This window comes from Hylobates moloch, unplaced genomic scaffold, assembly GCF_009828535.3.
Source record: "Hylobates moloch isolate HMO894 unplaced genomic scaffold, HMol_V3 SCAFFOLD_15, whole genome shotgun sequence".
Taxonomy (NCBI): domain Eukaryota; kingdom Metazoa; phylum Chordata; class Mammalia; order Primates; family Hylobatidae; genus Hylobates; species Hylobates moloch.
Genome location: NW_026652290.1, coordinates 45,219,734 through 45,245,541, shown reverse-complemented (window position 1 = coordinate 45,245,541; position 25,808 = coordinate 45,219,734). Strand labels below are relative to the sequence as shown.

At 40.2% G+C, this 25,808-nt stretch overlaps 1 protein-coding gene across 3 annotated transcripts in view; it reads right to left on the bottom strand.

Annotated features, from left to right (window-relative positions):
* Positions 1-25,808, bottom strand: part of TMEM131 (transmembrane protein 131) — a 251,291-nt gene that overhangs the window by 21,542 nt on the left and 203,941 nt on the right. For all 3 annotated transcript variants that reach the window (XM_032178667.2, XM_032178666.2, XM_032178668.2), the window contains 9 exons: positions 25,254-25,392; positions 25,030-25,139; positions 24,496-24,562; positions 19,648-19,799; positions 19,120-19,262; positions 18,499-18,685; positions 17,206-17,391; positions 15,626-15,784; positions 14,619-15,217 (listed from right to left, as the gene is read on the bottom strand). In XM_032178667.2, the coding sequence (XP_032034558.1) occupies positions 14,619-15,217; positions 15,626-15,784; positions 17,206-17,391; positions 18,499-18,685; positions 19,120-19,262; positions 19,648-19,799; positions 24,496-24,562; positions 25,030-25,139; positions 25,254-25,392 (1,742 nt within the window). The remainder of the gene's footprint in view (positions 1-14,618; positions 15,218-15,625; positions 15,785-17,205; positions 17,392-18,498; positions 18,686-19,119; positions 19,263-19,647; positions 19,800-24,495; positions 24,563-25,029; positions 25,140-25,253; positions 25,393-25,808) is intronic.

The following is a 25,808-nucleotide window of genomic DNA, read 5'->3' as shown; positions in this document are numbered from 1 at the left end:
TTTATTGCACACTGATTCCAAGAAGTGTTAGATCTGAAACCATAACTGGGATAGTAAGTCTCAAAAATTGAAGGGGCATCTCATTTCAAGCATAGGACTGACTAGTTTAATTATAATCGTGCCACTGTGCCCCAGCTTGGACAACAGAGCAAGACCCTGCCTCAAAAAACCAAACCAAACCAAACTAAGCCAACAAAAAACAGGCCCCTGACCTACACTGAAGAGCCAGAGCTTCTCCCCACCATGGCAGACAGGAAGGGGAGTGTCCCGCTTTGCTCCACGAGCTCTGGAATTTCTTACATTCTGAGAGTTCAACAGCCCAGGCTGAGAATACCTCAAAATCAGTTCCCCATACAATAAACTTCGCACCTGCAATTATACAATTTTATCATGCTTAGGTTCATTGGGTGAGGGGCAGTAAATCTGTATAAATAATCTATATTTACAATAACCTGAAACTTCCATAATAAATATGAAATGGCTGGAAATGAATTTTCAAAAACTAAACTCAAAAAGTGAAGCTATGAATAGACAAAAAATACCTAACAGAACAATAGTTAAGTTGAAAACTTCAGTAACAAAAGATTAATTCAGCTCACGCCTGTAATCCCAGCACTTTGGGAGGCCGAGGAGGGCAGATCACTTGAGGTCAGGAGTTTGAGACCAGCCTGGCCAATATGATAAAACCTCATCTCTACTAAAAATATAAAAATTAGCTGGGCATGATGGCATGTGCCTATAATCCCAGTTAGTCAGGAGGCTGAGGCAGGAGAATCGCTTGAACTCAGGAGATGGAGGTTGCAGTGGGCCGAGATCGTGCCACTGCACTCCAGCCTTGGTGACAGAGCGAGGCTTCATCTCAAAAAAAAAAAAAAAAAAAAAAAAAAAAATTATTATTGCATAGAAGAGTAATTTACCCTTTTTACCTTAAAATCATCACCTTATTAACTAAATATGCAGCCCTTGGACTTCTGTCCCTAGCACCTTGACAAGAATCTCTAACCTGTTGAAGCCCATGATGCCTATCATTCCTCATTCTACATGACCTTCCCATTCCACTGGACACTGTAGAATGTAGCCCCTGCTCCTGCTAGGCCCCACTATGAACCCCTTCTTCTGACAACTTCTTTGCTGGCTCTATCTTTGCTGGTATTCCCTAGAGATCTGCCCTTGGAGCTTTTTCCCTTTTTCCTTTACATTCTCCCTAGGGCTCAATTTCATTAACATCAACAATCCAAATCCCAAATGTCCAAAACTGAGTTAACTATCCTAAAAACATCGTGTGGGTTCTCAAATTTGTGATTACGGTTCTTGGCCAGACACACTTCAGAATAACCCATGGAATGTTAAAAAGAAAATACTGCAGTCTGGGCCCAACCCCTCAGGGTCTAGGCCCCACCCCTCAGAGAGATTCTGACTCAACAGTTCTGGATAGAACCTAGGGATTCTACTGTGCACCCAGGCTGAGAGCCACTGGTCCACGGTATCAACATCAATCCAACCACCCAGGCTAGGAGCTACTTCAGGGCCATGTATGATTTCTTCTGCTGTTTGGATTCCCAAGTTCAAATGTTACTGGGAGGGGAGACAATATGCCTTCCCTAACCCGACTGATAAGACTGGATGGCCGACGTCTAGCTGCAGGCAGTCCCTGTTCCCACAGGCTGTGTGCAGGGAGTGGCCTCTGCCTTCCGCTTGTCCCTGGGTGGGCTAAAGCAGTAAGCTGACTCTCAGGGCAAGCATGTTCCTAAGGGTCTTGTCTCTTCCTCAGGGCTGGGTTCCAGTAGAAAGACTGGGCTTCAGGGAAAGGAGAGACTCTTCCAAATCTTTTGTTAGGTCAGTAGTTCTCAAAGTGTCCCCCGTTGCCCCAGAGTCCGCATCACCTGGGACCCTGTTAGAAATACAAATTCTACGGCCCCCATTCCAGACCTACAGAGCCAGAATTCTGCAGGTAGGCATAGCAGTCTATTTAACAAGACCTCCAGGTGACAGTAATAATCTATGGTCAATTTAGGAATCCCTGGGCTAGGCGCAGCAGTGGCCTGTAATCCCCAAAGGTTTAGGAAGCCAAAGCAGGAGGATCACTTGAGGCCAGGTGTTCCAGACCAGCCTGGGTAACATAGTGAGTCCTCATCTCTACAAAAATTTTAAAATCAAAGTAGCTGGGTGTGGTGGCACACACCTGTAGTTCTAGCTATTCAGAAGGCTGAAGCAGGAGGATCTCTTGAGCCCGGGAGTTTGAGGTTATAGTGAGTTATGATTGCACCACTGCACTCCATCCTGGGTAACAGAGTGAGACCTTTTCTCCAAAAAAACAAAAACAAAACAAAACAAAACAAAAAAACAAAAACAAAAGAATACCCTGGCTTTTTGGTATAAATTCTATCCAGGTTTATCAGAGACCTGTGTTGGGGGAACTGCTGGCGAAAATGCAGGGCCTCATTTCCTATTTCTCTGTCCCCTGGGAATCTCTGGTGGACAGGTGCTGTCATTCAGAGCAGAATTGGGAGAATTCTGAGTCACCTGGAAGAAATGATCTAAACAATGCAATTTTACCATCTATCAATCGTTAGGAATGGATTCTACTTCTAAAACCTCAAATTCCTTTCTCATGCACCCCCACTGCCACTCCCTGCTTCCTCAAGTGTTGCCTGGCCACCCATAATGGCCTTGTCTCCCCAGTGAGCATCTCTTCCTGCCCCACTCTCCCACCCCACTCCGTTTGCTACACTGTCAATAGCCCTGACTTCCTTTTGAAACATTTTTAAAGCTTAGAAATGTTATCCTGTCCCTCATTTTCTACAGGATAAAGTTCAAATTTGGATTCACCTACCTTACCAGTGTCTGCTCCAGCCTATCCCTAACTCTTCCACATGCTCCACTCTTGACCTATCAGGGGCAATCATTGTGTAATATATATAATTATTATTTGCCAATTAAAAAACAGAATTCAGAGGGAGACTGTCCTCTCAAAGATGAATTAATGAACTCAATGAACAGTGGAGAAGGCAGGATGTCTCCCAGCTTTACGGGAACGACAATTTAACTGGTGCATAATCAGTAATACAAATTAACCCCTCTAAATAAAGATAGTACAAGCTGAATGGAGAAGCAGTTTAGAAAAACTCAGAAGTGCGTTTCCTTTGAAGTGACCAAGTGAGAAATATGCCCAAGGTGAACCTGGTGGCAGAAAAGGAATCTTGGTAGGGCAGCCAGGTTTGTCGGATTCACACCACTGCTCGGATGAAGTGTCCCTGAGGCTGGTCACCCTGCTTGCCTGCTCCCACGATCTCCACACAGACTCCTCACCTACTGAGGTCATGCAATCATTCAGGTCTGTCTCTGGACATGAAGTTCTTCTGCGACATTCTCCCTGAGATCGCCTCTTTCCAGGCTCCCAGCATGGACCCCCTTGGCTCTATTCGTCATACAGCCTAAGCACCTAAGGGCAGGGATAGGCCTTACTGATCTCCCCAGCCCCAGTGCCTTGCATAGTGCCCAGCATGTGGCAAGTGCTCAGCAGCATCTTGCCAGGCTGCACAAGTCAGTGTTTAGCCTTCTCAACAGTGAAATATACCAACGCTGTGACCTTCTCTGAGACTCACTAACCCAAGTCCACATGCTTATCCCATCTCAATCCTTTATAAGTAACGTATCCTATCAATAAGTAGACTGTAATGCTCTTCTAGGATTAGTGGTATGACCAATGAGTTTGGTTTTTGTGAGATTAGTACCATCTGTGGCTTTACAGTGCAAATTTCTACAAATGACTTTCTAATCCCATTTCAGTCTCTACACTTAGTGGAGCCCAAGATTTTCCCTAATTGGGAAATATAAATCTCATTTAAACAAACAAACAAACAAACAAAACACCTGGAGACTTACACTTTTGGGAAGATGGAGTAGATCTTTTCCTTATTCTTCCTGCCAAGCACAACTAAAAACTCTACGCAGTATACAAAAAGCAAAGAAGATGATTCTGAAAGGCAGAGAAGGTGACAGACTGGAGGGAGACTGGGGTCTGAGGAAAGGCATGATGGTAAGGTTCCTGGGTTTTCTATTTGCCACACACATCCACTCAGAAACACCAATGTGCACAGATAAACAAAGCCTCGACAAAAGCCAGCTCTCTCTTGCCAAAGGTGCAGGAAAGGGGCAGTCCAGCAAGATAAAGGCTCCAGGCCAACACCACGGTAAGAACTGGGGTGCCATCTCCACCCATGCCAACAAAGGCCAAAGTGGGAGCCAAGACTTCCACTCTTGCAAGGCTGTAACCAGACATCCTAGCATGCTGGCGATGGTGCTGCCAGGGAGGGCTAAGCAGGGAGCTGAGCCTTTCATTCCAGATAATCAGTAATGAACACCCCTTCCTGGCCAGGCACTAAGGAGCCAACTTTCCCCTCCCTTTGCCACTGAGGTGGTGACACAGGAGGCCTAGTGGACAGTCAGGACTTCTACCACTGCCCAGTAGGGTCAGCAAAGACAACATGGGAACCAGAACTCCCAGCCCTACCCAGCAGTAATGAGGAGCCTCCCTGCCCTTGTGTGTCAACAGAGGACAGCAGGAAACCAGCACTTCTAACTCCACCTGGCAATAAAAAGGTGGTACAACCCCTTCCTCTTCCTCTGCCAGAGCAGTCAGAGAAAGCCAGCTAAAACAGAAGGTTTAGGTAAGATCCAGTCTCAGAACATTAATACCCAAATGGTCCAGGTTTCAATCTACAGCCATTCTTCATACGAAGAATCAGAAATTTCTCAAATCAAATGAAAACACAAACAAAACAATAAACAGATGCCAACACCAAGATGAGAGAGATGTTGAAATTATCTGACAAAGCCATCATAAAAACGTTTGTTCAATGAGCAATTATGAACATGCTTGAAACAACTGAAAAAACAGCCTCAGCAAAGAAATAGAAGCTAAAGAAGAACAAAATGGAAATTTCAGAACTGAAAAATATAGTAACTGAAATAAAAAGCTCACTGCATGGGCTCAATAGCAGAACAGAGGAGACAGGAAATAATCAGTAAACAAATACAGACAATTAGAAATTATGAGAGAAAATGGACTAAAAAAAAGAACAGAGCTTCAGGGACCTGTGTATAACAAAAGATCTAACATTTGTGTTATCAAAGTCTCAGAAGGAAAGGAGAAAAAGGAAGGGCTGAAGAAGTACCTAACGAAACAATGGGTAAAAAATTCCTAAATTTGGCAAGACTAAACCTATATAGACTTAAAAAAAAAAAAAAAAGCAAACCTCAAAAAGGGTAAACAGAAACGAATCCACATCAAGATGCATTATAATCAAACTTGTGAAAACTAAACAAAAAAACCTTGAAATCAGCCAGACAAAATGACACATTACCTATAAGGAAAATACAATTAGAATGACAAATCTCTCATTAGAAACCATGGAGGCTAAAAGGAAGCATTTTTCAAGTACTCAAAGAAAACAAGTGTCATTCCAGAATCCTATACTCAAATGAAAATATCCTTCAGGAATATTCAGACATTCTCAGATGAAACAAAACTCAGAATTCATATCCAACAGACCTACCCTAAGAAAATGGCTGAAGGAAGTTACCAAAACAGAAAGGAAATGATAAAAGAAGGAACCTTGGAGGATTAGGAAAAAAATATACATAAAACAAGATTTCCTTCATATCTTTTCTAAATTATGTTTGATGACTGATGCAAAAATTCAAACACTATCTGATTTGGTTCTAAATGTATGTAGAGGAAATATTTAAGACAACTGGGGGAAAGCAAAGGAACATAAAGGGAGATAAGGTTTCTACAGTTCACTTCCAGTGGTAAAATGATGACCCCAGGACCATGAGAAGTTATGTACATATAATGTATATCTAGAGCAACCACTAAAAAAGAGATACACTAAAAAATGCTACAAACAGAATTCTAAAAAATATACAAGTAACCCACAAAAAGGCAGGAAAAAGAAAACAGAGAAAACAAAATAAAAATAAAATGGTAGATTTAAGTCCTAACATATCAATAAGCACATTAAAAGTAGACAGTCTGCTTATATAATTAAGAAGACAGAGATTGGCAGACTGGATTAAAAATCATGACCTAATTATATGCTGTCTATAAGAAACGTACTTCAAATACAATGATATAGGCAGGTTGAAGTAAAAGGATGGAAAAAAAATCATGGAAACATTAATTAAAGGAAAGCAGGAATGGCTATATTAATACTAGATGAACTTGAGAGGAAAGAAAATTACTAGAAACAAAGAAGGACATTATATAATGATAAAACAGTCAATCCACCAAGAAGTTACAGCAATCTTAAATGTAAATGCATCAAACAAAAGCACTGCAAACTATGTAAAGCAGAAACATCTAAAAGAGAAATCCACAATTACATTTGGAGATGTCAACAACCTTCTCTCAACAGTATAACGACTAGACAGAAAAATCAAAAAGGAAAGAACAGCATTATCAACCAACAGACTCTAATGGACATTTATAAACTAGTCCACACAAAACAAGAGAATATACATTCTTTTCAAGTGCCCATGGGTCATAAGCCAAGATAGACCATATTCTGGGCCATAAAACAAACCTCAACACATTTAGAAGAAGTGAAATCATTTAACACATTTAAAAGAAGTGAAATGAAAAGAAGTGAAATCATTCTCCAACTATAGTGGATTCAAAGTAGAAAGCAATAACAGAAAGATAGGAAAAATCTCCAATCTTGGAAGACTGGAAACTAAGCAACACACTTCTAAATTATTCATGGGTCACAGAAGTCTCAAAAGAAAAAAAAATGGAAGGGAATGAAACTGAAAGTTCCATGTATCAAAATTTGTGGGACATCAATAAATCAGGGGTGAAAAGGAAATTTATAGCACTAAAAGCATACATAAAAAGGGGGGAAAAGTCCTGTATTAACAATTAAAGCTCCCACTTTACGTAACTAAAGAAAGAGCAGAAAAATCTAAAGTAAGCAGGACAAAGATAATAACAAAGATAAAAACAGAAGGCACTGTGATTGAAACAGATAAGCAATGGAGAAAAATCAACGAAACACAGAGCTGTTCTTTGATTAGATCGGTAAAACTGACAAACCTAGCAAGACTGACCAAAAACCCCAAAAAACAAACAAAAATAACTAAAAAAGACACAAATTACCAATATCAGAAATGAAACAGAATATTCCTATAGACCCTACAGACATCAACATGATGGTAAGGGAATACTATAAACAACTCTATTCACATAGATGTGGTAACTTAGATGAAATGATGGACCACTTGATTGAAAAACACTACTACCACAGCTCACCGAATGTGAAACAGATGATGTGAACAGCCCTGTAACTATTAGGAAAGCGAGTTAAAAATTAACATCTTCCCCCCCACTTTAAGTCAAAGTGAACTCCAAACTAAGTTTCACACTTCATACAAAATGAACTCAAAATGAATCACGGACTATAAAAAGGATAAAAAGACACACTACAGACAAGTAAAAATTATTTGCAAACCACATATCTGACAAAGTACTAGTATCTAGAATGTGTAAATGACTCTCAAAATCAATAGTGGAAAAACCCAAACAATCCAATTAAAACAATGGGCAAAAGACATGAAGAAGGTATTTTACCAAGGAAAACATACAGATGGCAAATAAGCACATGAAAATATATTCAACATTATCCATTAGAAAATAACTGCAAATAAAAACCACAAAGAGGTATCACTACACACTTATTAGAATGGCTTCAACAGAAAAAATGAAGATGCTGCTGAGGATGTGGAGAACCTGGATCACTCCTACGTTGCTGGTGGGAATGTAATACAGCACAGTCATTAGAGAAAACGTTTTGGCAGTTTCTTCAGAAAATGAAATATGCAACTATCATAAGACCCAACAAATTCACTCCTGGGCACATATCCGAGAGAAATGAAGTTCTGTGTTCATACAAAAACTTGTACACAAATATTTGTAGCATCTTTATACATAATAGCCCTAAATTAGACATAATCCAAATGTTCTTCAATGAGCAAATGACTAAAAAACCTATGGTACACCCATACGATGGACTACTATTCAGCAATAAAAAGGAACAAACTGGTGAATCTCCAGAGAATTAAACTGACTCAGAAAAACCAAAATGGTACATTCCTTTTGGGGAAAAGTTCTCCTTAGTCTGGCAACTATTAATCTCCTCCATTTCTATAATTTTGTCTTTTCAAGAATGGTACATAAATGGAATCATATTTGCCAGACTAAGGGGTAGGCTGAAGAAGGAGGGAAGTGAGTGTGGCTAGAAAAGGGCCCATGAGGATTCCTGTGGGCTTGGAAATGTTCTGTGTCTTGGCTGTATCAGCACCACTATCCTGGGTGTAATAGCGTACAGTGGTTTTGCAATGTGTTACCATTGGGGGAAACTGGGTAAAAGGTATATAGGATCTCTGAATTTATTATTTGCACGTGAATCTACAAGTATCTCAAAATAAAAAGCTAAAAAACAAGTAAGTGGCCAGATACAATGTGGCTCACACTTGTAATACCAGCACTTTGGGAGGCTGAGGCAGGGGGATTGCTTGAGCCCAGCATGGGCAACATAGGGAGACCCTGCCACAAAAAAAAAAAAAAAAAAAAAAAAAATTTGGCATGGTGGTGCATACCTACAGTTCTACAGTTCCAGCTACTTGGGAGGCTGAGGTAGAAGAATCCCTTCAGTCTGGGAGGCTGCACTGGGCTGAGATCACACCACTGCACTCCAGCCTGGGTGGCAGAGTGAGACTCTGTCTTAACAAAACTCCCCAAAACCAAAAACCAAAACTCTTTATTGACAAAAACATTTGTCTCTGACTGTGGGGTACCTTGGGGCTAACCTCAGTGTGTGGAAGAACACTTAGGCTGCTAAATATTTAGCGTAGAGAACCACCCACTAGCTATACCCATGGTCACCATAAATGCTGTGCATGTGGGGGAGGCTGAGTGTTCATCTGAGAGGCACGGTGTAGGTGAGGAGCTCTAATTCAATGTGAAGATGTTGGGTTTGACGGGGGGCCGATAGAAAGTATCTATGTGAAGAACATTGCCATAGTCTCCGTAACAGAGACACGATATCCGTTCTACTATTTGATGTCCTCAGATTCAGGCAGGAATTTAATGCCAGCAAACTCTGTTTTTTTCAGATGAACTTCTATGCCCCCTTTTCCTTCAGGAGAACTATATGACGTTTTTCCTCAACCATAACTGCCAGAAAATTTGCAGTTCAATTTAACACTTAATTGTTAACAACTAACTTTATTTTGAGGTTTCTGCTGATAGTACCATAACTAAAAAACAGATGAAACACCAAAAACCATTTCTGACTTTTATTCAGTTTTATATGTGCTATGATAATTTAAACTACCTCTAATCTGTTTTAAATGTAGGCAAAGCATGTCCTAGACATTTACTTTGTCTTTATCTTCACTACACGCTGTGTAATGAATTTGTCTGAGCTAGTTGCTCTGAATGAATTGCTAGTCTGAGCTAGTTAGTTGCCTCTCTCCCACTTTAAATCATTTCATTTAATTGCCACCCAAAATAACTACTTCAGGGAAGTTTCAATCACCAGCAAATGGGTTCTCTGAACATGTGTGGTCCCACGTCAGGCCCTGTCATATCAGTGACAGCACCTGAGAGGGACATCTCTGGACAACCTCCAGAGAATCACCAACTGTGACCTCCAGAAAGAACCTCCCCAGGCTTCAGGGGTGCTGGCATCACACTTATGGACTTCCTCTTACCCTGGACTTCCCATTGTCTGGGCCCCAGGCCTTATACAGGTGGACAAATCTCTTATCTGTAAATCTGAAATCCAAAAAACTCTCAAAGGTTTTTTTCCCGAACTCATTTAGAAACAAAACTTAATATGACTATATATTTTTGGTGGCTGATCTGATGTTCACCTACTTTGTCTTCTGCATCGTGTGGTGTATGCACTGCATACCTTTCCAAAATTCTGAATTCTCAAACACACGAGGCACCCAGAGTGTTGCATAAGGACTGTGGACCTCACCTCTAGCTCACTCTGACATCCCATTTCCAAGGCTGCACCTACGAACCTGGTATTGCCTAGAACTGCTTTTCCTCTGAAACCTTACACTCACACCTCCTTTTTAGACCTTAGTCTCCTAACATTCCTTACTCCTACCATCCTCGAAATTCAACCTGTTGGATTTCCCATCCCTTGACTCATCCAAGTTCTCTATCTGTGAGGTTTCTTCTGGCTAAAGGTCCTCCCCCATGTTGCTAATTCCACACTGCCAGCACAGCACCCCACCGCTCTCCTGCCAGCACTCCTGTGACGTCCTCACTCGCTGTCTTTTTGCTGTCCCTGCCCCACAGAACTCCAGCCCCGTCCTACTCCACCAACTACCCAGTTTTCATTCTTCACCACTGGGCTGCAGGGTACAACTGAGAAAGTGACACAAACCTGAGGCAGTGCCTCAGTGGCCCTCAGCTGGGCCTCCAACGTTGCTGAAGGGGCCAGCCTACAAATCCAAGTTTCCTGCCCCTGCTGACCGCCCGGGCCTACAACATTCTCAGCGACGTGGAATCTGACTATTCCAAACTTTGTCTGTTTTGTGTTTCTGCCCTACCACTTCCCCCAGCAGTCTCAGAGGATGACTTAGTTCAAGTAAAAACTTCCCTAAACCCACATGCTGCCTCAAGTTGACTCCTTAAGTTCAAGTGAAAACCCATATCCTGCCTCTCCATCTCTACCAACTCACACGCATCTGCACACCTGCAGAGTGTCCATCCTTTTATCATCTACCAAACTGGGGCTCAGCCCACTCCACCACCTGGGCACATGGTTTCACTAATTATCTCCTCATTTTCTTCCCCCTCCCTCTTTTTCTTTGAGGAGGCAGCACAGTGTAGGAGTTAGAATCACACAAACTAGGTCTTGCTCCTCTTCTGCCCAGTGTTATCTTACTGGAAAATCATAGCAAGCACTGCCAATCACCAGGATGCACGAGACATTGTGGTCACGCCTGAAACCTTGGCAAGTGTGGATCAGCACCACTGTCTCAGCTCTATGGGCTTTCTGACCTTGGCCCAGAGATATTTTCAAGCACCATGTTTCCATGTATTATTCACTTTTCATAAAAAATACTGCCTTCTTGGTTGTAACTCTCTCTATATATTTTTTAAAAACTTACAATACATGCATACTTTTTGTTGTTAAAAATTAAATAGGGAAAATACAGGTTAAAGAGTAAAAGCCCCCAAAACACTCACAAGTTAGTGGCCACTACTAACAGTCTGATGTGAAAGTTACTCTAAGCCACAGTGACTTGGTCTTAGAGGTGATGGTGCGTCACACAAACTGTTCCTTCCAAGGTCACAAATAATGTCCTCAAGTCCAGGCTCCGCGAGCACTCTTCAGCCTCTGCCCCGCCTGGTCCTGCCTGCTGGGATGTGCTAACCACACCTTCCACTGCTTTCTGTCATGCTATTTGCTGGCTGCCTTCTTGTTTGGCCTTGCCCTCAGGACTCTCTGCTTGTCCCAATTCTTACCCTTGAGACCAAGTTCCAAACAGATGCTTCTGCTGGGATGCTCCACAGCCACCTTCAACTCAGCAGGCTACAGATGGCATGTGCCACTTCCTGCCCCAATAATAACCATGGCAGTAGTGATATCCTGTGATGTGGGGAGCAACTGTTTTCTTCACTTTAAAAATAACAAGTGGAGGCTCAGGGGAGTCATTTTCTCCCAAGTCACACAGTTAGTAAGTGGGCGGAGTCAAGATATAATCTGCACCTGCCTAATGGCAGAGCATGGCCTCAGGACGCCGCGCCTCTCTGCCTCTCCCTACCCTTGATAAAGCCAAAGTCAGAAACAAGAATGGCCACAGACGCCATCATTTCTCTGGTTAACGCAGACACTGAGACCCAACTGTGCCAGGTTCATGGCTTTCTTGGGTTTTAGCCCTCAGTCCTGCAGTGGCTGCTGTCCAGTCCATGGGGTTTAAGTGTTACAGGTGGGAGAAACCAAAGAAATACAGAATCTAATGATTATTCAGCAACAAGAGTCCCTGCTCAGGCCAACCATGAACAGGCAGCATTTCTGGGCATCATCTTCCACCGGAAGCAGTGACTGGAGAGGTGGCATAGCATGGCTGTGTGGTTTGCAAGCCATCCAACCACAGAAGGCAAGATCCAGGGAGATAAACACATTCACTCGAAGAGGTCATTCTGAGCAGCTTCCAAAAACCAGAAACTACATAAGCTCATTGTAAGAAATAATTTTAGTATGAGACACCAGGGGGAGAAAAAAAAAAGAACGTGTTGCCTCTAAAAAGAGAATGTTCATATTTAATGTAAATCTGCTATTTGCAGGGGTGTGGGGGTAAGCTTTTGAAAGATTATAAAGGTTCTGCCCAGCTGGAAGCCTATAGCTTCACAACATACTACTGGTTTGCAACCCCAAGATCAATGCCCACTTTTTAAAGTTCATTTTAAAGACTGCCTTTCTATATGCATGCTATACTTCAATAAAAACACTGAAGAAGAAAAAAATATAGATACAGGCTCCTTCCTTTTTCCCAAACAGCATCAGTGGGAAGGACAGTGAGTAGAGTAGCCGCGCCTGCGAAGCTTCTAACCACTGTCTCCTCACAGGCTCAAGAGTCACCAATAATGTGGCATCCTTGCTCCCTCACTGAGTATCTTTTAGTAGGTTGATTCTAGGACCACTGTGAAAATGAAAAAGCATTTTAAAATTTAGGTTCTCAATGAGTGACCCTGAAAATAGAATTGGACCCATCGCGCTGATGTCGGAAGACTGTGTTAGACACAGGAATGAGGTAGTCAGTTTGACTGCCCAACTCCTTCTTTGGTGATAAGAAAGGATAATACAGATTTATTTTATTCATGCCCCATAAATGTGGGAAAAAAATGCTATGTAACTTGATCTAATTAAAAAAGAACTTTTAAGTATTCACTTAAGATTATTCTAAAAATTACCCTAAAATATGGTAAGCTCAGTTAATAATGGGTTAGCCAAAAAATGATTTCTGTAGAAGAGGTTAACCAATCATATTCAAGACATCTTACTGTTTTACAAATCCAAATGCGTGTAATTCCAAGAGGACTCAATAGAGCTAGTTTTCGTATTACTGGGACTAAAAAATTATCTAAAACTCCTCGACTCTGGGATGTCAAATTTCTTCTGGCCTCTTAGGGCTGCCAAGATCCCTGTTTTCTATATAAATTGAAGCCAAAAACTCCTTGGTAAACCATTCTGGAAGGGACTGACACAGGCTTGGAATAATGTATATTAGCATGGCTGCCACGAGAGAGAAAGGAAGATGCAAAAAAGCTCAGGCTGTGAAGGGATGAAATTGTAATACAACTAGAGGCTATTTACTGGTTTTTACGTTTTGATTCTGGAGCTTACAAATTGGTCTACCTATTTGTGTGTGGTGCAGACTTCCAAGCTCCCAGTGGTGTCTACCTCTTGGTATTTATGCCCTTGTGCGGTTCTCTCTTCTGGAGTGTGGGCTGGACCACACTTCGAATGAGCAGAATACTACAACACTGATGGGATGCCACTTCCCAGATTAGATCATAAAAAACAGTGACTTCTGTCCTGCTTCCTCCTTGCCCTCTTGTTTGCTCGTTCTGGGGGAGCCAACTGCCAAGCTGTGACCTGCCCTGTGGAGAGGAACCATGACAGACCTCTGGCCACAGCCAGCAAGGAGGAGCTGGGGCCCTCCGTCCAACAGCCCATGAAGAACTGAATCCCACCATCAACTGCCTGTGTGAACGTGGAGGCAGGTCCACCTTCAGCTGAACCTTAAGATGATATTAGCCTTGGCCAACACCTTGACTGCAGTCCTGTGAGGGCCATGGGACCCAGCTAAGCTGTACTCATGTCCCTGACCACAGCAACTGTGAGATAAGAGTATATGTTCTTTTAAGCCCCTGGGTTTTGGGGTCATCTGTTATTCAGAAATAGGTAACTCATACAGTAAGCAGAACTCTAAAGCAGGGTTGGCTTTTTTTGTAAAGGGCCAGATAGCAAATATTTTCAGCTTTGTGGGCCATATTGTTTTGGTCACAATTACTTAACTCTGCCATAGAAGCATGAAAGCTGAGGATATACCAACAAATGAGCATGGTTCTATTCCAATAAAACCTTATTTATAAAACCAGGTGGTGATTTGGCCCGCCAACTGTAGTCTGCCAACCCCTGCTCTAAAGTAAAGAAATCCTAATTTGGAGTTAAAAGGCAGACAATCTCCATTTTACTCCTGTGCTCAAAATTATTTTAACAATGAAAAAAAAAAAAGCTAAATCTATCACAATAACACAATCTCAGGCAGCTGAAAAGAAAAACAGATGTCCACAGAATTTCTGATTTTGGTAAACAATCTAAGAAATACAAATATATCTTTCATGACAGATACCTCTAATTGCATTTTTGATGGAAAAGTTGAAGTCCAACACTGGAGATAAATCTGAGCCAAGGAACCTACTAAATTAGTTGTTTACCACAACTATAATCTTAATAGCTTCCTAAGCATGCACTAGCTTTTCCCTCACACATCACAGATCTCCGTCAGTGGGAGGAGATGATTACCTTTGTTTTTTGGCAATGGCGATGGAGGCTGCTCTGTAAACACTTCTAGGGCTGGGGAGTCATGGTGTTCGAAGTCTTTGTCCATGGCTTCTATGAGACTGGTGATGTCCGAGTCCTCGGAACTGTGCCTCGTGCTGCTGGCACGTTCTGGGTGGGAAGGCTGTGCGAAGGGGGCAGGAGACAGCCTTTCGGGCTGCGGCTCCTGGGGCTGAGGCACTGGCGGTGGCGGAGGAGGCTGAGGGTGCTGCTCCAGCGGGCTGTGGGCATGGTGCTGGCTGCCATGCTGGCTCTGCTTTGCCCCTTTGGACTTTCTGCCTGCTGTATGACCTTGAGTCACTGTGTTCGAATCTAAGACAAGGGGGCTTGTTTTGTTAGCAGACTGTGAAGAAGCTGCTTGAGCAGAAGTCCTACTAGAGGTACTTGAACTGTTTTTGGCTCTGACGTTTTCCACGTCAGCTGAGTTTCTATTGTTGTGACTGCTGTGTGGGTGGACCGATGGGCCACACTGCTTATGACTCCCGGCACTGGGTCGGGATGATGAACCGCCTGCTCCACAGAACCCCCTACTGTGACCGGGGTCACAGCTGAGTGTGTTCAAGCTGAAAAAGGGACCAACTGCAGATCAGTAAATAGCAACCTACAAAATCTAATATTAAAAAAAAACTTATTTCATCAGTACAGCCACCATAAATATAAACTACACTAGGGAAAAAATAGCAAGAAATAGGGAAATTTCTACAACTCTCTAAGATCTGTTCTATCTGAACATTTATAATTTACCTTCAGTGATCTAACTAAAAGTATTTTAACCCTTACCAATATAATAAAAACACAGTATCCAGTATGAGCTCTAAGTCACTCGGAGTTCCATACAGGGTGTTATTAAGTAATCAGAATTAAGATTTTTTTTCTCCTGAGCAAAGATGAAAAGAAACTTATTTTTTCTTGTAATTTTATCAGCCAAATCTATGTACACTAGGGAATTTATTGCCAGCATGTGAACATACTTTCCTTCAGATGAAATACCAACGATTCTCCTGAGATCAAATGGCCTCCCCACATCGAAGGGCGGGTTCGAGGCCTCAAAGGATAGCCGCCTTCGAAATGGCTCCCATATTCCTTGAGCTTCCAAATAGGCTGTTCCAATGACCAAAAGAAACAGTGCACTGCAGGGGTAAAAAAATTGGAAAATCAGGATTCATTCGTTAGTGAACAAGCAACAAAATTCGATGTTAAAGGCAGAGTTTCTTGGTAAAGTACAATATGATGTAATAGAAAACCAAGTTGTCTGTGACAACTTTTAACAGACAAAACCCACAGTTTTGGCCGGGCGCGGTGGCTCACGCCTATAATTCCAGCACTTTGGGAGGCCAAGGCGGGTGGATCACGAGGTCAGGAGATCGAGACCATCCTGGCTAACATGGTGAAACCCTGTCTCTACTAAAAATACAAAAAATTAGCCGGGCATTGTGGCGGGCACCTGTAGTCCCAGCTACTCGGGAGGCTGAGGCAGGAGAATGGTGTGAACCCGGGAGGCGGAGCTTGCAGTGAGCCGAGATAGCGCCACTGCACTCTAGCCTGGGCAACAGAGCGAGCCTCTGTCTCAAAAAAAAAAAAAACAAAAAAACAACAACAACAACAACAAAAACCCCACAGTTTTACGGATAAAATTTGCACATCAGTTTTTCTCTTTTTTTTTTCTGAAACAAAGTTTCGCTCTTATTGCCCAGGCTGGAGTGCAATGGGGCAATCTCAGCTCACTGCAACCTCAGCCTCCCGGATTTAAGCGATTCTCCTGCCTCAGCCTCCCCAGTAGCTGGGATTATAAGGATGCATCACCACATCTGGCTAATTTTTTGTATTTTTAGTAGAGACGTATTTGTATTTTTAATTTCACCATGTTGGCCAGGCTGGTCTTGAATTCCTGACCTCAGGTGATCTGCCCACCTCAGCCTCCCAAAATGCTGGGAATACAGGTGTGAGCCACCGTGCCCGGCCTGCTCATCAATTTTTATAGAATGCCATCTTACATGGAGGTTTTATATGGAGGCAATAATTATGTGTATTAGAAGAAATGCCTGGAATCTGATTTTTCTTTTACTAAGAAGAATTTTAGTTTCAACTCTCCAACCCGTTTCCTCTAAAGGATGTGTGATATAAATATGTAAATTAGTTTAGAGGTAAATTTATCTGACTCTTGAAACACAAAGTAATATACTGAGAACAGATGAAGACACTGAGAATTTAAAAAATATTTCTAATCAGTTTCATGTGGCCTAGGTACTATTGTGTTAAGTATATTATATATATGCCCAAGTAACTTTATCTGAGCATTTTAAAAAGACGTTAAAATATACTTAATTTGTATAACAAATTTCAGAGGTAAAGAACACTGTTCATTATATATGCCACCCAAGAAGGGCTCAGTTTTAACTGTTCCCACCAGTCTGTGAGATTGATAAAGGCAGAGTTCTGTCTTGTTTGCCGGTATATCCTAGCACTCAGAACAGTGGCTGGCACACAGCGGGCACTCGATCAACAGTGTTAAATGTTGAATAAATATGAACCTTGAAACAAGACACAGTACCTCATTATTCCTGAGATGATGATATACAGAGCCAGTTCCCAGTTGGGTCTGGGTAGGGCTTCTGCACAGGTTGCTAACATATGGTAAGGAAGGGATGCATTCAATATAAACACAAACTCAGAGCCACTGGTTGTTATAAACTTCAGTTCCCGAATAACTCTAGAAGCTGTAAAATCAGGAGTAAACCTAAAACAGAATGATGGTAGTAAGGCTAAGTTTTAAAAATATCTCACAAGCAGTCTGCATATAATACCAGTCCCGTAAGCCTTTGAAATATAACACAGAATTTGAGTTTGATACTTTTACTCAACTTCCATATTTTAAGACGAAAAAAGTATTGTCCCATGGTCAATAACAGGAACAACTGTATTCCGTGAATAATTAGAGAAATTACACTAAAAAATAACAATAATCAGTTTCCCATAATTATTAATTCAGAAAATGGTCCTGAGCTTCATGTCCTTCTCTCCTTCTTTCTTATCTAAATCCATGCTCTTTTCCCAGGCTACAGTCCCAATAATGTCTTTTTTAAAAAAACAAACCAACTGGCTGGGGCCTAGTGATTTTTCCATCATCTCCTGCAGTATGGATTACTGCTGCAATTATTTTATTTTTGTTTTTAGCTAATTGTATGCACCTTGAGGAAAGGTGTCTTATTCCTCATTGCATCTTTAGGTGTCAAACATTATGTCTTATATGCAATAATGTAGCTACTTATTAAGTAAATATCCATTAAAGATCACAAAATTAAATATTCAATTAAGGGACAGAAGTTGCATTTTATTGCATAAACTTTATAACAAAACAAGTTATCAATTGTTAAAATATGCTGCAGCTATTACTGAGATAGGCATTAAAACTGTCTTCTGACCAAAATATTACATATCCTTATACTGCAAAACGTGAAAAAACTGTACGTGTATGAAACAAATCTCTGTTGCTGAGGGACTGTGAATTTATACCAACATCTTTTGCTTTAACATAACCCTGAAAATAATTTTGAAATTGATTTCTAAGATTATCTGATCCACCTCGGAGATAAAGTTTTACAACTTTTGAAAACTGAGATATGAAGAAATGCCTTAACCAAAGATTAAGTGAAAAAAAATTTACAACTTTGAAAACTAAGATATGAAGAAATATCTTAGCCAAAGATTAAGTGAAAAAAAAAAATCAAATGAATGCATTTGTGGATAAAGACTTTTGGTAAATATGAAAACATATCTTTGCATAGAGTTTGAGCAACTCTATAGAAAGTTAGTGATTCATTATACCTTAAAATAAAATACTTACAATATGATTATATCTCTAGAAGCATTGGCACTTAGAGCAAACTCTTGACAATTAACAACTTTAAAGCCATATCCTTCACATGAGTATCCACTGATTTCAATGGTTTCTATGTGAATTTGAAGTTGTCCTGTATTCTCTACCTTAAATGTTCTTTTCAATGTGAAATTTGGTTCTCTTAGTTTTAAACCTAAAGGATAAAAAATCAGGAATAAGACTAAATCTTGCCATCATGTGCTCCCAGTCCAAACGATAAATACATTATTCATGAATTACTATATGTCCCAGGTTATAAACCATCCCTGCACGTCAGAGAGATCAGCTGTTCCTCAGATTTCATCATGAGGTAATCTACTTTGATACATCATTTTAGATGGCAAAAGTTTACTATATGTTTCATACTGAGAGTAAATCAGCTAAGGTATGCAATGAGTGCAAACACTTTAAATCTTTTAAGATCCAAATCAAACAACTCTAAACACAACATGGAATTTCCTTAAGCAGTTAAGCATTCATAACTATTATACACGTGTGCACATACAGAAATAATGTTGTTTTTGAAATTATTTACTGTTGAAAGCAAATGCTGAAATTAGTGTCCTTGGAACTATTAGGAAGACTTACTATCTGTACAATCTTTTAACAAGGCTTCCGTGATTTTAAAGCGTAAGGAGCTTCCTGGACCTGGAAGCTTGCCTGCCACCCTCAAGTTCTCAGTTGTTCCTTGTCCTTGGACCATCACAGCGTCCATCACGGTCAGGTTATTTCTATGCAAGAATGAGAATTACAGATTTTTCTCTCATTAAATCTGCACAATCTTTTAATTTGCAATTTCTACTGTTATTTTACAGAGCACCACATAGAAATTAAATTTAATGGTGAGAATTTATACTTTAAGAGTTCAAAAATACACAGAGAAGAGCAAGTTTTTATTTTTAAGAGAGACACATTACAGTAAGACACTATTCATGTTTTTCAACTATGCATTTGATAACAAAGGTATGTTTCATTAGGCATGGAGTGTGTGTGCATGTTTTGGACAAAGTAAATTCAAACTATTTCATAAGTTAGACATGCAAATTCATCTTAAAACAAGTGAAGACTTCTAAGTAAGTAGTAAAAATGAACCCACACCTATATCACAGAACCTACCTGACTATGATAAGTGAAGAAACAGTTCTGTTGTGAACTGGAGTAAACTTTACTTTGACAGATTTCTTTTCTCCAGGTTTTAAAATTAGGTTTAAAATTAAATGTCGAGAGAGGCCCTCCATAAATCCTGTTGAACTCTGCAGTGGATGAGCCTTGAATCATTGGGTAAACAAAGAGGAGTCATGAATATATTCTCTGGAAGAATGTTTCTTCCTTTACACCCCATCTAGAGCCCAGTATAGTTTCTCAAACCGATTAAATGTGTAAACAATTTTTTTTTTTTTTTTTTGAGATGGAGTCTCGCTCTGTCACCCAGGCTGGAGTGCAGTGGTGCGATCTCGGCTCACTGCAAGCTCCGCCTCCCGGGTTCACGCCATTCTCCTGCCTCAGCCTCTCCAAGTAGCTGGGACTACAGGCGCCTGCCACCATGCCCGGCTAATTTTTTGTATTTTTAGTAGAGACGGGGTTTCACCATAGTCTCGATCTCCTGACCTCGTGATCCGCCTGCCTTGGCCTCCCAAAGTGCTGGGATTACAAGTGTGAGCCACCGCGCCCGGCCCAAATGCGTAAACAATTTTATCTGTCATGTTTAGATATGGCTTAGCTGGAAAGCAGCACAGAGTAACCAACAATGAGATTCATATTCTACATTAAGTCCAAAAAGGGGCTTTGTTCCCCAGGTCACCAAACAAAGTCCTCAATGTTTGCACAAGGCATTTGTTTTTGGATACATATCTTTTTTGCTTTTAACCTAAAAAGTTGAAATATTACACACACAGAAAAGGACACAAACCTAAGATGATCAGCTAGACACATTAGTACAAAGCAAACACTTGTGGAACCAATGCCAGCACCCCAGGCCTCCTGATGCTTCCCGCCACTGCTCCCCTCTAAAGGGGACCAAGGCCAACACCTCAGGCCTCCTGCCACTGCCCGCCACTGCCACGCCACTCCTCCCCTCTGAAGGGGACCAGCTGAAGGGTCTTCAGGCTGCACCATACGTTTAAATGTAAAAAGATTTTCAATTCCTATAAATTTCTCCTTGAATCTTATTTTGAAGGTTACACACGATTACTGTTTCATAAACACCCAATGATTTAAAGTTTAAAGCATAGCTTAGTTTAATATTCAAAATATGACTTTTTGACAGCCAGTTATAGTTAAGGTTGAAAAACATTTGCTTTTTTATTTACAAAAAGTCACAGGTCACATATAAGGATATACTGTTCTGGTTTTTAAGCAACATTAAGTGTAAACTTTTTTGAGGGAAGGGTTGTCAACGCTTGGCTATAAACATCCACCAGTTCTTTATGGCTTCCACTAACATGGAAGGAGGGTGAATTTTGTATTGTTTTCTACTCCCCCTGGCATAGATCGGTGTGTGTTTCACACATACAGATCTAGCTACTTGCTTCAGCATGATTCCACAAACATTAGCTTATAGTCAACAGACTTTATGAAGCACATTACTTTTAATTCTTGCTTCTGAGGTAAATACTGATGTCTCTGTACATGCTAGAGATTGGTTCCAGGATCCCTGGCATAACCAAATCTGCGCATTTTCAAGTAGCAGTTGGCCACTGTGGAATGTGCCTATACAAAAAGTAGGGCTCTCCATACATGCAGTTTTGCATCTTGAAAACTGTATTTTCCATCTGCGCTTGATTGAAAAAATGTATGCGTGAACCAGCACAGTCGAAGCCTGTGTTGTTCAAGTGTTAACTGCTATTTTTTTCCCTTTCTGTCAAAGTCCACTAAGACAGGAGAATATTCCAACTGCTTCAGGATGGTTGGTGAGTAAGATCCCTTTTAAATAAACTACTCTGAGTAACTGATGGACACAATGATGTACTATACATATATTCCCAGCAAGCACTAGCTAATTTAAACTCTCATGGTTTGGGGAAAACTTTAGTATGTTGTGATGCCTCCCGTATACCATTCAGGACCTTAATAATTTTATAGTGGTGGTTCTCCAAGAGTGACCCTTGGACCCCTGGGGATCTCAGGGATCCTGTCAGAGTATCCACCACAATGTCAAAACTATTTTCATAATAATACCGATAGACGTTGTCTTTTTCACTATGTTGGCATCTGCACTGATGGTCAGCAAAAGCTATGGAGGGTAAAACTGCTGACCCCTTAACATGCATCAAGGCAGTGGTATCAAACTTCCCTATTAGCCATTGTGTTTTTCAGTGTCATGCATTTGTAGTTAAAAAAAAAAAAAAAAAAAAAGTCTTCGATGATGCTGTAAAAACTTCAACCCTGGAGCATGTCTTTAATATTCTGTGGGATACAATGGGAAGTATGTAAAAAGTATTTCTACAGCTACGATGTTTTGAAAAGCTGTTTGAGATGGAAGCTGAACTAGCTGCTTTTCTCATGGAACACCGTTTATGTCTGAAAGAATGACTGACAGTCTATGGTTATTCAGACTTGGCTATCTGGCAGGTATTTTCACAGAAATAAGTGAGCCTACTGAAGTATTTGTTTCCAATAAAATTCAAGCTTTTGAGCAAAATTTAGGATTTTGGATAATTTGTATTCACCGTTGTGAGCTTGACAGCTTCCCAATACTTCAAGAATTTCCTGATGAGCCTGGTGGTTAGATTAGCGAGTATGATTCATTTTTGGATAGTGCATAGTGAACTGTGGCAACATCTGTAAGGTCTGCATGTCTCCATGAACCAGTATTTTCCAAATGACTGATGTACAGTGTTATAAATAAAAAGGCAACTAAAATATTCCTTCTTTTTGTAATTACATGTCTGTAGCAGGTTAGATTTTCATTACATACTTCCATCAAAACAATATATCAAGAGAGACTGAATGTAGAGGCAGATATGAGAATCTACCTATTAAGTCAGGGAGCCAGCCATTAAAGAGAGTTGTAAAAATTTAAAACAATCCATTCTCCTTGCTAAATGATTTTTTAAAATACAGGTAGTTTTCATTTTTGATGTTACCTATGTTGAATGGAATAGGCTTATTATTATTTTAAACAAATTAAATCACTGTTTTAAAGATCTCCCGCACCCGGCCTCAGTTTCAGTTTCTAATATGGCAAAACACTGATGGATGTAAACCATATAAACAAGAAACCTCTCTGGGGTCCTTAATAATTTTAAGACTGCAAGGGAGTCCTGAGACCAAGTATTTTGAGAACCACATTCTATAGCACTGTAGAGATGCCTGAGATAGAATTTACTCTAAGCTCACCCTAGGACCTCATCCTGAATTTCTTATTTAGAATACATTTCTGACGTCTAGAGTACTCATTTATTTTTCTATCTCTCACAGTGCTTAGTTCAGTGTTCTACATCTTGTAAATATGGCTTGTAGTTAGTAAAATAAGAAAGTTAAATATTAGCTCACTTAATACTTATGTGAAATTTCTCCCTATTATAAAAGCAGAGTGGGCTGGGCACCGTGGCTCACGCCTGTAATCCCAGTACTTTGGGAGGCCAAGGTGGGCGGATCACCTGAGGTTAGGAGTTTGAAACCAGCCTGGCCAACATGGTGAAACCCCGGCTCTACTAAAAAAAAAAAAAAAAAAAAAAATTAGCCAGGTGGGGTGGCTCGTGCCTGTAATCCCGCTACTTGGGAGGCTGAGGCAGGAGAATTGCATGAACCCGGGGAGCACAGGTTGCAATGAGCTGAGATTACACTATTGTACTCCAGCCTGGGTGACAGAGCCAGACTGTCTCGGAAAAAAAAAAAAAGAAAAAGAAAAGCAGAATGAAAGGAAGTTCCAGTTACTGAGCCTTCTAGATAACTTCCAGTAACATTTGTTACTTTGGCATTTTACAGATGGGAAAAGCAAAGCACAAAAAGATTCCCAGAGCGGGGCATGAGGCTGGAATACAAGACTGTCTAAACTTTAGTGTAGTGTCTCAGCCATTATTCGACAGAAAAAAATACAACTTTGAATATTACTTTCTTATGTAAGCTCGCCTTAAAGATAGAGTTATAAAAACTACTCTAATAAGGATTGGGCTAATATATGCCTTACAGATTAAAACATGGAGCTATGGGAAAGAATACAGCATTTCAAGAACTACAAGGGATCTGGTTTGAAAAGGCTCATAGCAATTCCTGATCAGCAATAACCACATGATACAATGGTAAGGGCAAGGCTTCTGGAATCAGAGAACCAGATTTGAATTTGGCCCTGGGCAGAAACAAGGGCATGGTGGCCAAAAGGCTTGGACCAGTTTGCAGGGAGCCTTAGCTCCAAGTGTTAAGTTCCTAACATACACCCTTACATTAGGTCTTATTTAATAACATGTGGTTAGTGGTTGCTCAGCCTGGCCTGAATGATAGAAAATAGTGTGGTTCCTAGAACCAACCAGTTTATGTATATGTTTATAAATAAAAGATTATCCATTGAGTGAAAATCATGCATATTACCATGCTAAATACAAACACGGCCAGTCATGGGTTTAGCAATCATAGATGGCTTACAATTTAATTACAAAGTATCCAGAAAGAAAATGTAAATGACTGAGCTCAATATTTTGATGCTTAATAAAAATCAATGATATATTAATATTTACCTCACCTATATATTCTCAGAATTTCTGTAATTATTATTACAAACCTTCATGGGCTTAATGTTTAATGCCCATAAATATGAACCTTCTACTCAACGTGCCTCACCTTGATCTAAATCCCACCTACTCTTCACGATTTATTTGCCTCTGAAATAATTACTGGACTGCTCTGACTTCTTCAGTAACTAACCCTTCAGCCAAATTTAAGAGTGGCCAATAATTTTCTTTCATATTTATATTGATCATATTATAGAATAATTTCTTTGGAATATTATGAAGTTTGAATACTTACGCTGTTTCTGAAGACTTGAAATTCTAGTGTTCTCAAATCTATCTTTGCCACCTTACTCAAGTTAAACCTAAAACAAAAAATGTACACATATTTATTCATAAGCAACACCACAGTTGAGCGGGTTATGGAGTGATTATCAGGTATGTGCTTTATTGTCAAATTATTGTCTGTCAGGTTTTGAGATCAATATGACCAGATTTATAGCCTTAAGAAAATTAAAGGCCACAACTTGTAATTAATATTTTGTTCACTTTTCAAAACTAGAATATTTGAAAGGTTTCATCTGCTTTCTCTTTACACATTTTTAGAAGCGAGTTCCATATTACTTTTTCTTGCCTTACGTTGAAAGTTTTTCTGGATGCTTCACACAGTATCAACCTAAACCTCCCTAAAGCCTTCTCTCAACCTTATAGATCCAGAACTTCTCTAAGTCAAATCTATTAATCTGTATGAGCTGCAATAAGGCTTTTAAGTGAATAAAATACTGATTCAATACTACATAGAAACGCTGTGATGATCCAAAGCAATACTTACCTTGATACTAACTTATCTACAAACACGGAAGGGTTGGAATATAAAGCCAGAGGAATAAACTGAACATAGACAGGAACATCTGCAGGATTTTCTAAAGTAATCTCTTCTTCCTTAAACAAAATAATGAAACATTAAATGAAAGATTTCTATAGTTAAAGCTAAGAGTAAATACTTTATAACCCTAGTATGTATTTCTAAAAACCAGTGTCACTTTGAATACTTACTGAGGAGCAGTTTGTATTCGTAAGTGGAAATTTCAAGTGCCGGGGTGAGCTAAGTATGGAAGGCCAGGAGAGCTCGGCAGTGATTTTTGATATTATATTTTTTTGAAGGTCCGTATTTACTTCAAATATAGCACTCAATCTAGAAAAACAATTTGTAAGTCACTGTATCAAAATGAAATATTTGAGTCTTCTGAACATAAGAAATTCGATTAGGCTTATGTACTTGAGAAACTTTTTGCTGGCCCTGAAAAAACACATTTATTCATTCTAATATTTTACTATGCTTGTAATGCTATATGATGTCTCTATATTGGTGCAAAGAGTTGCCAAAATACCTGTCACAGATCCTCTGTTTCTGTACTGAATATGGAAAGGATGATAAATCTTAGGAATAATACCAATGGCATTAATGTAATCCTGTGTAAGTTTAGAAAAACCTTTCCAAGTATAAATTCAGTAAGAAAAGCTGGCCTATAGTAGATAACCTATTTAGAAAAGGCAGGTATATACAGATAATACATGATGTTACGCAGATCCTAAAGGATCTTACGTGCC